General features: G+C 53.0%; 2 protein-coding genes across 2 annotated transcripts; both read right to left on the reverse strand.

The window, feature by feature from the left end:
- Positions 1-3110: 3110 nt before the first annotated feature.
- BDP55DRAFT_239469 (uncharacterized protein) lies at positions 3111-8303 on the reverse strand. The gene is made up of 2 exons (XM_060566204.1): positions 8244-8303; positions 3111-8173 (listed from the first exon to the last, which is right to left on the reverse strand). Exon 2 carries the CDS (start codon positions 7951-7953, stop codon positions 3460-3462), a length of 4494 nt encoding a protein of 1497 aa, XP_060426807.1. The 5' UTR covers positions 7954-8173; positions 8244-8303; the 3' UTR covers positions 3111-3459.
- BDP55DRAFT_239454 (uncharacterized protein) lies at positions 8106-9300 on the reverse strand. The gene is made up of 3 exons (XM_060566203.1): positions 8666-9300; positions 8244-8288; positions 8106-8173 (listed from the first exon to the last, which is right to left on the reverse strand). Exons 1-2 carry the CDS (start codon positions 9035-9037, stop codon positions 8271-8273), a joined length of 390 nt encoding a protein of 129 aa, XP_060426808.1. The 5' UTR covers positions 9038-9300; the 3' UTR covers positions 8106-8173; positions 8244-8270.
- Between the last annotated feature and the right edge of the window lie 3219 nt (positions 9301-12519).

The following is a 12519-nucleotide window of genomic DNA, read 5'->3' on the forward strand; positions in this document are numbered from 1 at the left end:
ATGGATTTTGTTGTGTGTGTGTGGGAAGTGTTGGGTGAAGAAGGTAAAGAAGTTGTAGACGCGAAGGAGGCGAGTACGACCGCGATCTGAAGTGAAGAGGAAGATATCAAAATTCGAGTCCTCTGCGCGGGAATAGGTCGGACTTGTGTCAGGAGGTGAAGTATGAGGAAAGGTTAAATTCCGCAAAAGGCGTAGGATGAAGGAAAACAAGAGACGCGTCTCTCGAGGACCAGGTCGAGCAGGAGGTCTGGTGGGAGATAGGGCTTCACCTTCACCTTTGAGACTTTCCAATTCCGGGACGAGGCGGTGAATGAGTGGTACATAGAATATTCACTGAATATAACCTCACGTGAGCCAGATCTGACTATTGGCAATTTGGTCACGCTGCTTTAGCTCGTAGAGGTGGTCTTAGTCCGCAGGCTGAAGTGATGATGGAGGACTGGGCCGGACGTCGTTGCATCGAAATCATGGTTGACACATTTAAATTGGGAGGAGTCAACTGAAAGATAAGTGGTAACTTGCCGGTTCTGATGCCGTGATACTCACCATTGGAACACCTTCCCAGCTATCTTGAAGTAGCTATCCCGCCAGCTGCTAGATGGCGTCAGTATGTTTATGTACACCTTTTTAAGAGGGAATAACAAGTGATCTAACAATCCAACCCTATTTACTTTGTATGCGCTTCTAAATCATCTTGAAATAGGGTAACGTTAAGAACAAGACTAGGGACGAATGTAGTGAAGCTATCTAGTAGTTGATAGGATACGAAGGCATATCGTTTATTTTCAAGCCAATGATGACAACGTCGATTCTAAAGATACGCTTGCCTGGGAAGCTGGGCCCGGCGCCCAAACAAAAACATCGAGTCTTCACGTCTCATAAAGTATAGGACCTCCGCATCAACTGAGTACTGATTTGTGGACATGGTTTTCGACGAATCACATTTAGCTTTGGCGACTATTGTGGTAGTTGACTCCTCCCCGATAATCAAACGCTCCGAAGCATTCTTCATCTCCAGGAAAGCAAGCTCCATCGCCCGCCAGGCCCGTGGGATTTCAAAGTTTCAATGCCGCAAATCCCCTTGCCGCTGAGAGTCATCTCCTTCCAAGCCTCCTTTTTGGCCTGCCAAAGTTGGTCGAATGGTGGCCATTCTATCCTCGAAGAAGCAGACTCTCACCATCTATGATTCTTTGTTCCGTGTCCGTGCCATTTGATGTCTCCGACCACTCAATAAATCTTGGTATCAGAGACGTCACTCCGGAGGTCTTGGGAGATAGGGGAAGGGCCGGCCCCGTCGCCTCGACAACCGGGGGATGACCGGTTCCTTGATCTTCTCAGGTTAGCCGTTGGTTCGGTTGCATGGCGACCGCATCGTTTCCATCATCGTCGTGAGCTTCCTTGATTTGTAGCCATGTCAGTCAAACTTTCCCAAAACAATGTCATAACTACAGCCTTATGATAGGAACCGCCCAGATGAAAGTACTGGAAAGAAAAACGGAAAGGATATGAGAACCAAGGCCAAATAGAAAAGGCCAGGAGAGAACAGCCTGTGACAGGAACCGACGGAGCAAAACTTAAGAAACAGGACTTGACATATCAACGTACCTTGGAAAATCGGTCAACAATCTCAACCCTTGTAGCATTGGGAATTATTAGCATCACGCAGTTTTGCAAATTAGCGATACGGTCGATATCCTTCGTATTAAGTACTTGTCCAGTGACGCCGACTGTCCTCATTGGAATACCATCACTCCAGATCTCGTCTCCAGCCATGCATCCACTCTGGTCTTTCGCCATCAAGGCCTTCATCGCCTTATATATCTCACTGAGGGCGGTCCCGGTCGCAGTGTTTGCAGGGTTCACAGTATTCGCGGCGGCACACTTGTCAAGCGCGGCTACGGCCTCTTAGGGGGCCAATGAAGCCTTATGAAAGACATCTGCCGCCTCCTCGTAAGCGGTCTTAGCCTTTTCATTGGCAGCCATAGCTGTCTTCATAGCGTCAGTGGCTTTCTTGTGGTCGCGATCAAACTGTTCGCCGCCGTATCGCTCATGATTGTCCTCAATGTCGCCGACGAACTCGGAAGCCTTTCTCTTTCCGCTGACTCGATGCCTCATTGTCGGCGAGATTGAAATCGAACATCTCTGGAGGTAATTTCGAGTTTTCAGTACTGACTTTCTTTTCCTTGAGGGAATTCGCGAGATGTATTGTAGGAGAGCGAATCTGGGTATTGGATGTGTGTGTAATAGAGAAGGAGAGAGAAAGTAGAGGAGTGGGAGGGGGTGAAAGTATTTGAGTAAAGAGTCTGTGACTAGTCGAGGGAAGAACAAGTGATTTTGTTGCTAAAATTGAACAAGTTCTCAAGTCTGGGAAGCGACGAATGTACAATATTTACAAGGTAAGGAAAGGTATCCTTTGGCAACTAACCTTCAGCTTCACCTTCCTCGACTGTCTGAACATAGAAAGCACAACATTCGGCCCGTTTATCAGATGTCCTCCGACTGGCATCACTGATATTACTTATTTTGGCGCAGGCATCAAGATGCAAACACAAGTGAAGCGAGAGGCAATCAGAATCAGATCATTTCATTTCCGCTACCAAAAGATTGGGGTATCTCGTGCCATGCAAAACGCTTCAAGGACAGTCCATACATCCAACATGAATCATCATGTCGTACTCTCGTTTCTGTTTTCCTCCCCCGTTGGGCCTTGAGCCACCACGCTTCTCATGCTCTGTCTCTCTTACTTCGTTCCTTGTCATGATACCACATCCCAAAACCCAGCGCTCCGATTGAGCGAGAAAGAAAGAGAGACAAACCAAAAGAGAAACGCAACGGCCCAGCCATCACATTATTCGCACCATAATGCGTTCCGAATTCAGTCCAGTCCAGCTTTCCTTGCTAATCCGCTCCCAAAGAGTGACTTATCGCTGATGAGGTTGAAGAAACAGAAAATTAATATCGCGCCTTTTGCTTTTGTGTTGAAAAGTGATAGATGAGAGAAGAGAAAGAGGCGTTCCCGCCATGGCACAGCCAGCCGACAAATACAGGACCACGGGTTTCAACACCCAGTACTATGTGTTACATATTTCGCCAGTGATGGCTTGCGTATAAATGACAAGGAAATATGATAGTAAGGGATGATGGAAGGACTATCCAAAACCACTCAGCCAAGAGTGGATAGATGAGATAAGCCCTGTCGCAAACGCCGTGCTGTGTTCACCGGCTGCTCTGCTTCGTTGTGTAAAAGGGGGTGAAAGACTCGGTTCCTCGTGGGACAGAGTCGACGATGGGCTTGCGCCCTCTTGGATCTTGTGATGTTTCCTCTTCTGTTCCAAAGCCCCAGTAATGATGCCCTTGTAATAGAGATACGTTGGAATGGGTCATGTGCGTTGTGGTAGGAAAAGAGGGTAGTAAGGAAACCAGGCCGAAACAGACAAGGAATGAAGAGACTTGGAAGACTCAGATACTTGCGGTTCGCGCCCTATCTGGCACGCGCGCGTAGCAAACCATGAGCTTGAAGCTTGTTCGTAGCTCCTCGCACTCGGAAAGTAATGCACGATCAGACCAGATGCTCTTGCTAATGGTACCAGCTGCGCTCTCGTAGCAGCGGCTGTACCACCACCGGCCCACCTTGGCCACCATCTTGGTGATGTTCTCATCAGCCGAGTCGCCATCTTCATTCATCATTTCGGCAAGACTGCGAACTTCCTTGGCCTTACGGGCGCTAGTCACAGGTGGTTTCTTGCTGCCGCTCTCTGATCGGGTGACAACGCTCGCCACTGGCACGCCGACGCGGCAATTCTTGACATCAGAAAAGCCCTTGCGCCCAAGGAGGCGTAGAATGAGGTCGGAGGATGAGCCAATACTGGTCTCCGAATTGTTCACATGAATGCGTTCTTTCAATCGACGGACAGTACGCCTTCCCCGGTTGCCCATGTTATTGAGATCAACGTCAAGAATCGAGAGTTCCAGGTAGCCACCCGGCTTGAGAACTCGACGTGCTTCCGAAACAATGTTCCGATAGTGAGACTCGGGCGCGGCAGCGGGGAAGCGGAAGACCACCGAGGTGAAGCTCTCTGCGCCAAAAGGGAACTTGTCCATCTGAGAGAGATATTGAATCTGATGGTGATTTGGCGGACTCAAAGGGAAGCTTGACGAGTTCTTATGCTCCTCTGGCAACGGAGCTCGGAGTGACAAGTTAAAAAAGGTGGCGGCAGGGTACGTCTCCGCTGCGTAGAATGACCAGTCGTCATTGCCAAGACCATCGACAACGAGAATAGAGTGGCGCTTCAGCGAGCCGACAACGTCCAAAAGCTGGTCCCTGGCCGGGCTGAAAAGCACATGACCAAAAGACAACCACTTGCTGACCGTCATCGAACCGACGCGGAGGTTGACTTGAGAGAGCGGCGACTCGTCCTCGGAAGACTTGCAGCTGCAGTCGGACTGTCGTGATCTCCGAGACGAGCCACTGCTTCTCTGAGATGCGGCTGTCGCCTTGCGTGCCAGCTCGGTGCTCTCGCGGTCAATGACTCTAGCGGGAATTTCGCCAACGGGCACGAGAATCTCCCCTTCAGGCTTCAACGCAAAGGCGGCCTTGAGACGCTCAGTCATATCAGCGGAATAGACACTAGACGTTGTTGCGCCCCTTTCTACCTCGATGTTCTTCTCCAGAGTTTTCAAAGACGGCGCAATGGTAGGAGACTCGAGAGGCTTTAACGATCTCTTGGACATTCGTGAGCTGTGGGTCTCGAGATGGAACGGGGCGCCCTTTGAGGATGTCGCAGATGGTGGTACGTCGCCAATCAAATCATTGTACTCATCCCAGATCTCGTCCTCAACAAGGGGGGCATTGGGATCGGGCACGTAAGCCATGGCATCTGCAAGGGTGTACATGCCGAGGCTGCTGGAATCAGTGCTCGTAGTGCACTCGGAGTCCTTTCGAGGAGCAAACGCCAAAAACTCTCTACCGATCTGAACCATCTCGGGCGTCTTGACGGGAACGAGAGAGGAACGAGGATCCGAGTTGGTCTTGTCGCTGGTCGCGGTGGATTCTCCACGAGACAGTTCAGGTGTAGAAAGCTCTGGGGTCAGGGTCGCACCTGAAGCAACAAAATCGGGGTTGAAGCCTGCAGCTTGCGGCGGCATTTGCATGCTGATCCTATTGAAAGGCCGGGAAAAGCTTCTCGAGGAAGTGTGCTCTGGCCGAGAGGTCACAACCTTGGGAATTCGACCGACTTGAGGCAGGCGACTTGGGCGCGGTTCAGTTGGCTTCGAAACACTGGCCTGAGGTGTGTGGGCAGGTTTCATGGACCGAATTGCTGGGATCGAAGTTGACCTGGCAGTCGCCGAGTTCCTCCGAGCCTGCGATGACTTGGTTGGTTGCAATAGCCTGCTCAAGGATTCTCTCCTGCTGCTTTGACTTGCAGAGGATGTTCGTCTTTCTTTCAGAACAGGTGGAGGAGATGGGAGATCAAAGACTTCAGCCTCCCGAAGGATCTCTTCGACGTCTGGCGTACCAGTGTCTTCCTGCTCGGAACCGTCCATCAGAGTGTAAAAAGCAGCAGGCTTGTGCTGTACTACTTTAACGGTCGCAGCCACTGGCACAGCATCCTTGTCTGACTTCTTGGTGTTTGGCTGGCTCTGAGATCGGCTGAAGAGATTCCACTTCCTCGGAGAGCGTGTACGCTTGGTGAGCTTCTTCGGTGTTATCGCAGTGGCTGCAGCAATGCGGCCTCGAATGACCTCTCTGTGCATTTCAAATTGCGAATCATCCGTGAGAATGCTTGTATCGTGGCTGTTGATTGACGGCGATGTGATTCCAGTGGTGTTGATGGGTTGAGGTAGCTTCAGCGGACTCTGGTCCGGGGACGAACGCAAACGCTGAACAGATCGCCTGAACGCCAAGGTGGGCTTCATGGTAACGGCCTCGGAGTCACTGCTGTCGGAAGGCCGACGACGACCAAGGGAGGGATGGGGACCACCTCGAGGAATGGCTGATGGGGCTAGGCCTCGCCCAATGCTGGATGTTGTCGACACGTCCGAGGAGTATCCAAGGCTCTGATAGCTCTCTGACCGGACCAAGTCTACACTGTTATTTCTGTTGTCGATGAGTCCTCCTCCGGAAATGATAACGGGGTTCATACGCTCCCGCAAGAAAGGGTCGGTCGGTTGATTGCTGTTGAGGCTGTCTTGAGAAGAACCAGGTCCCAGACTCGGGCGGGCCAAATTTGTTGTTGAGCTTCCGCTTCGTCTTCGGAGACCTCCCAGGCGTCCGTAACCTTCGTGCCCAGTGCCGGCTGCTGGACCCTTACGAGCCGGCTTGTCCTTCTTATCGACCTGGGGAACCTCCGGTGCTGTTTTAGACCGCCGACCAAAGAAGGGGAACCGAGAGAATGTCGATGTACCGGGGCTCGGGGTACGAGTGACGGTCCTGTCATTCTTCTTCTTCGTGTCCACGGCATTCGCCGACCGCGGGGCGGGTGTAGCCTCCCTGCCCACCGGCAAACGAGAGGTTTGTTGCGGGTTTTCAGGATATGATAAGGGAGTCGTCGACCGCGACATCGGCTGCGGCTCCGGCCCACGTCTTTCGCCTAACAGAGAGGACGATGATAGATTGCTATGGATGATGGGCAAGGGACCAAACAGCTGGGATTGCAGGTCCGGAGTGTTGTCTCGGCTGGGACGAGCAGGTGGGGTTGCTCTAGGTGAAGCGGCTGGTGTTCGTCGTGGAGGAGATTGAATAGGCGACGGGGCTGTCAAGACTGGTACGGCCGGCTCTCGGGAGGCCTTTGATGGAGACTCGTCATTGTCTTGATCCTTGGCGAACTTCTGGGACGACTTCCGTGGCGGGGGGCTCGGGGGTAGGGGCGACAATCTCTTCTTCCTCTTGGAATCTTTGCGGTCTCCTTCTCGAACTGTAGAGTTTGACGATGACGAAGTCAGAGACTCACGTACTGCGGCAAGCCCTTGGGGGTCGGCGCTAAACGCCTCCATCTCATTCGGTATGCTGCCGGCTCTTCTCCGGGCGACTGGTGGCCGTGTCACTGCTGGACTCACTTGCCTCACTCGGGGCACAGGCAGTCGCATCGGGACTACCAGCCCTGGCGACTGTGATGACATGGAGGTGGGAGTGGTGTCACGACTGTATGGACCCGGGCTGGTTGATTCGGAGAACCTCGTGGAAGGACTGCCGCTGAAAGCACTCAGCTGGCTGCTGGTGCCGGAAAAAACGGGCGTCGGCGGTGGAAGATCGTGCGTGGCCAGCCTGTGAAGGAAATCAACGCTAGACCCCTCTGAAGACGTAGAGGGTCGCCCATAGATCTCCCTGTATCGATCAAGCTCGGGATAGATTGTAACAGGTTGTGCTTGGGTCTTGGGTAGATCGATAACGTGTGCGATGCGAATTTCGGTTGGGCTCTCGGTCATGCCGCGGTCAAAGTGGTAGGGAGCCGGTTCCATTGAAGACCGGGATCGTGGAGCTGAAGAAGATGAGCTTCCTCGAGTTGAGTCGGTATTCGAATCATGGTGCAGACTAGGTGTCTTCTGGGTGACAGACGACTGCTTTCTCCGCAGTACGTTGCGTTTCGGCTTGGCAACACTCGATTGAGACTGGCCAGATGTCGAAGAGCCAGACATGGTCGGAGCATGGCGAGGTCTTTCGGGAGCTGTGCTATTAGAACTCCATGACTGGGTCTGATGAGTTAAAGGTGGTCGGGTAGAAGGCATCGGGATGGATGGTCGCCGCGTAGAGGCAGTCGATGGTATCAGCGCGGGTTTCGTCTGCACCGGCTGTTGAATGGCGATGCGAATGTTCTCTCCTTCTCTGCGGATCCTCCGAGGCGCGCTCTGCAAATCTTCACTCGGTTCCATATATCCGGCAGCAGCGGTTCTTCTCGCTCGTAACTGTTCATCTGGGCGGCTCGGCAAACCGGATGCCATGCGTCGGGTTGCCATGATATCCCGGGTTCGAGGAATCCTCTGGGCCTGTCCACCATAATCCAGCAACCTTAATATCTCATATCTCTGCCACGATTATGTTTACAATTCTGGATGTATGTCAGCGATGAGGTTCGCAGAGGCAAAGAGGCGGCGGCGAGAGTAACCTGGTGCTTAGACCTCGGTCAAATCTGACGGGTCAATGCCGGTTCGACGTCGTGTTTCCCGAAGGCTTATGCTGTGCGACGGGTTAGAACCTAGATCTCAGGCTAGAGAACGAGTGCTGGTTTTGAGCGCGGCTGACTAACAGAATGGCAGAAATACAGATGATGGTCTCAGGAAGGTTCCTTAATCTAGGATATCAGATCAGGCTCGGCCAAGAACTGTAGGGAAGTGTTATATAGAAAAGATGAATGATCAAGGGCGGCACAGCAGATGTGAAATTATGATTCCCCCAGAACGGTTGTAAACAGGAGTGAGCAGAGAGAAAAAATTGTCAACAAGGAAGGCTGGCGCGGAAGAAGGGGGTTAGATTCCGGGTTGTGATAGTGAGAGTGTGAAGTGGTGGGGTGGTGCGAGGTTGCGAGGTTGCGCGGCTGCCGTGGGAGAGCCGATTCGGTCGGGATGGTTGTAGTGGTGGTGGAGGGGTTCAGAGGGGTCTCGAAGATGGTGGGGGAAAAGGCCGCGCTGAGAATCTAGACAGGCAGATAGAGAGGCAGATAGATAGTACCTTGGCGCCGCTGAGAAAGATGAGCCAGCCTCTTTCTTGTGACAGAGGAATGACGGTGACACGAGAGGTTGCAAGTGATCTGTCGTTCCGCGAGAAGCCAGTCAAGTCAAACTGTTTTGTGCCGGTTCGCTGGGTGGGAGTTGTCGTCGAGATAAGTGTGAGATGCGGAGAAGGATGAGTGAGGATGAGGGTGGGCGGATAGGAATATGGAGATGGGAGACGACGGATAGATAGATCTAGGTAAACGTGAAGCAGCGTGGCAAGAGGGCTTGACAAGGAACAAGGAGCACTGGGATGAGGCAAAATAAGAAAAGAAAGAGAGAAGCTACAGCTACGTAGCAATAGCCAAGTTGAAGCCAAAGAAGGCAACATCGGATTGTATATACCTCGGGGTAGGCCCTCACCACTTCGCCCAGGACGTCTACCTCTTGACAAGTACCTTTATCCAGGTATCTTGCACTTGCTTGTTGCTTCCCAGTCTACTGGAACGACGTGAATGGACAACGGCGGCCGGGTCCAGCGAGCAGGGGTATGACTAGCAGCAAGAGTGCAGACGACGGGACAGGAGCAGTACTTTCTGCACGATGTACCGGGATGGGAATGCGAGGCACACACACACCAAGGGGGGGGGGGGGGGTCTGGGTTGTATTTAAGTACCCAACCAAAGGTACCTTTTTTTGGGGCGTATGTGTACGTACTACGTAGGTAAGGTGCCTAGGCATGCCATCTCTCGCATCGCTGCATCTGCATCTACCTATCTGTGCGAGTAGATGAGATGTCGAATGCTAGTTGCTTCTTCTTCACCTACGTATGGCTTCTGAACCCTTGTCTCTAGAATACCAGGCTGGCTGTGCTCTCGCTACATGTCGAGGTATGCAATACCTACACAGGCCACACTAAGATTCCTCTTAAGCCATGGTCTTGCGGCGGTCAAGAATCGCGCATCATGGGCTCAAGTCAGGTGAGCTGCTGCAACCGCCGAGCACGGCGCTTCGGGATTGGGCAGCCATTAACAGGGAGCGCGCGCGCAGGAGGGAGCAGATCAGACAGCGGTTTGAGCCAATTAATATGTTGACTCATCCTGACAGATAGAGGAAACGCAAAGAGGAACTAGAAGAGCCCCCGGGACGCCTGGAAAAGACGGAAAGGGGGGATTTGGAGGTAGCGGATGCGAGCTGGATGAACATCAATATGCGAACTCCTGTCGCGGTGGAAACTGCCTGAGGAGTGTGCAGATGCGGTGCATAGGGGGGGGCTCCGCTGAGGAGAATTCAAGACACCTAGGAGAAGGACACAGATGAGACTCGAAGAGTGGAAGAGGGGCTAGAGGCATGGACTGGAGCCAAGGCGAGAGGGAAAATGCTGAGAATGGCACGCAAGGCGATGAGAGGCCGATGTGTGCAGGGTACGGAGAGTAGGTGGAGGGGTCAAAAATGGCAAAATGGACGAGAATGAGATACCTAGCTGGGCCGCCTACCTATTACCCGTTAATACCTGATGGGCCAAAAATGACGAGAAATAACGAAGCTGGCTGCTACTGCAACTGTGCCGCCATGCGGGTAGCTTCTTTTTTCGCCCTGGACTCTGCATACACGGCTCGTCCTATGGCAGCAGAAAAGAGCCTTGACAAGGCGACTCGACGTTGCCATTGGGCCGCAAACCCTTGTCGTGCCCTTGTCCGCATTCGGGGTCTTTTGCATCGTCTGGGATTCTGGGTGCTGGTCCTTTGGCCTTTTGGGGGGTTACGGAGTAAAGAAGAATGAAGAGGGGCATCAGGGGGGAAAACAGACTTTTGCCGGCATGTCGAATTCGATGTGGCTGCTTTTTTTGACAATCGAGAGGGATATCATCGTGATGTGCCGTCGTGGGAGGACCCGGAAACAAGCGTGTGACTCAGATTAGACGAGCAACATGGCTGTGCTTACCGCCAGTTGGTATGCGCTACGTCGGTACGTCGTACCCCACGAGCTCACCGACGGCGAGGGCGGTAGTTTCGTTTGGGTTGAAGGGCACGGGACTCGGGGCGGGATTAAGTGTCGAGTCTCGGCGACACTGGACGAGCTTGAGTTGAGAACTTGAGATGGCGGGGAGGCAAACGCCCAAAGCTGGCGGCTGGGAATGCCCTTGAAGCGACCGAGGGCACACGGGGGGGATGGCCCGCCCCGCCACGAACGAGTGAGAAAGATCAGAGGACGAGACCGGACAGTAGTGTATGGACTACCGTAGAAGAGTTAGACCTGGTCGTATGAGTAAGAAGGCAAAAGTAATAAGTTTGCTGTTATCGACGGAGCGAGGCAGGGGTAACGCTGTATGTCATTGTCGAATGAATAGCGGCGTACAGAGAGTTGGTGCAAGAGACAGAGACTGAAGGTGTTTGGCTGACATTTTCAGGTTGCGAATGGGAAACGGCACTGGGGTGGACTTTGACCCGGAATAGACGAGAGAACGGGACAACGGCCGTGAATGGCAAGAGCGCCAAATGATGATACAGGATAGTATACGTGATACCTCACGGGAAAGCCTCAGGGTTGGAGAATGATTGTGGGAAGGAACGGCCGAGGGAATGGAATGGAAGGAGACACCCCGTGACCCGACGACGCTGGCAAGGAAAGAAGAGAACTGGACGAGAAGCATCGATGGCGACGACCGAAGACGAAGGAGCATTGGAGCAGCAGGAAGGACCGGTCGAGAGAGTGGGTCTACACTGCACCTGCCCCAATATGGCTCTAGCGCAACGGCTGTCGATACGTATCTGCGGGTCAAGACGGCTCAGCTGGAACGTGCACCTCAGTCGCCCAGTGGCCCGTGGAGTGAGGCGGGGCCAACGGTCGCCTCTTCCAGCCATGGATGTCTTTTTTTTTTTTTTTTCCTCCACCACGTTTTCTTCCCATGCTTTTTTGTCCTTTCTTGAACCCAAAACGCTCAGACTGCAGAGCAAAGTCCCATTACGAAGTTATCCATACGGTACCAACGCTTCGCAACATCCACTCGATCCCAGCCCTAGGCCCCCGATAGCCTCTCGACACCTAGTCACTTCTAACTTTACGGAACAATACGATCCACTTCGCCCACTCAACAAGTGCCGGATGGGAGCCCTCACATATTCAACCAGGCCTTGCAGTGGCTACGCATCTGCTCCTTGACGCAGTACCTCTATCGTATCCTGTCTTTCAAGTTTCCCCTGCGTCAGTCTTTCCACCGTGTCTAGAGACCACCACCGTCCAACCGCCTGCTACCGAGCAAAGAGACAGGTCAAAACCGCTTGATTCACCAGCGTCGTCAACTGTCGTCAACATGTCATCCATCAATGATCCACTGCATGTCTCACTCTCACGCTGTCCGAGTGGACAGGTTTCTGCATGTCTCGCTCTCGTGCCACCCTCCCTGTTGATCGCCCACGCTACCGCTACGCTTGTCACATATGCCCCACCCTTCCTCCAATGCCCGGCGCTTGTTTGGCGACATCTCCAGATGGCCTCGGCGCTTCATCCTTGATGACCATGAGCTCTCTTCGGCTAGAATTCCCTCGAGCCTCGAGATGGTGTGGACGGCTCGGGCGGGCACAATCGCAAAGAGAACCCAGACCAAGCTCATATTCGAAGAGAGGTTATCATCGATTTCCCATGCCATCTGTCATCTATCAACAAACACGCTCTGCAAGTAATCACAGAGGATGCTACTGAACCGGCTAGATGGGCTCTGCGGCACCTACTTGATTTGCTCTCGATTCTCCGGGCCTACTCCTCGAGAAACCAACAGGGAAACATCGGTTGGAACGCTCAGTCCTAAAAGTAACTCGATCGAGAGACTCGCAGGAGGATCGCCGCAGGACCCCGCGGCGACGTAGTAGCAGA

This window comes from Colletotrichum godetiae, assembly GCF_030913485.1.
Source record: "Colletotrichum godetiae strain CBS 193.32 chromosome Unknown BDP55scaffold_35, whole genome shotgun sequence".
NCBI classification, from domain to species: domain Eukaryota; kingdom Fungi; phylum Ascomycota; class Sordariomycetes; order Glomerellales; family Glomerellaceae; genus Colletotrichum; species Colletotrichum godetiae.

What these genes read in the sequence shown, in the direction of transcription:
- BDP55DRAFT_239469 (XM_060566204.1), bottom strand. Translation starts at nt 7,953, where the DNA reads ATGGCAACCCGACGCATGGCATCCGGTTTGCCGAGCCGCCCAGATGAA.
- BDP55DRAFT_239454 (XM_060566203.1), bottom strand. Translation starts at nt 9,037, where the DNA reads ATGTTGCCTTCTTTGGCTTCAACTTGGCTATTGCTACGTAGCTGTAGC.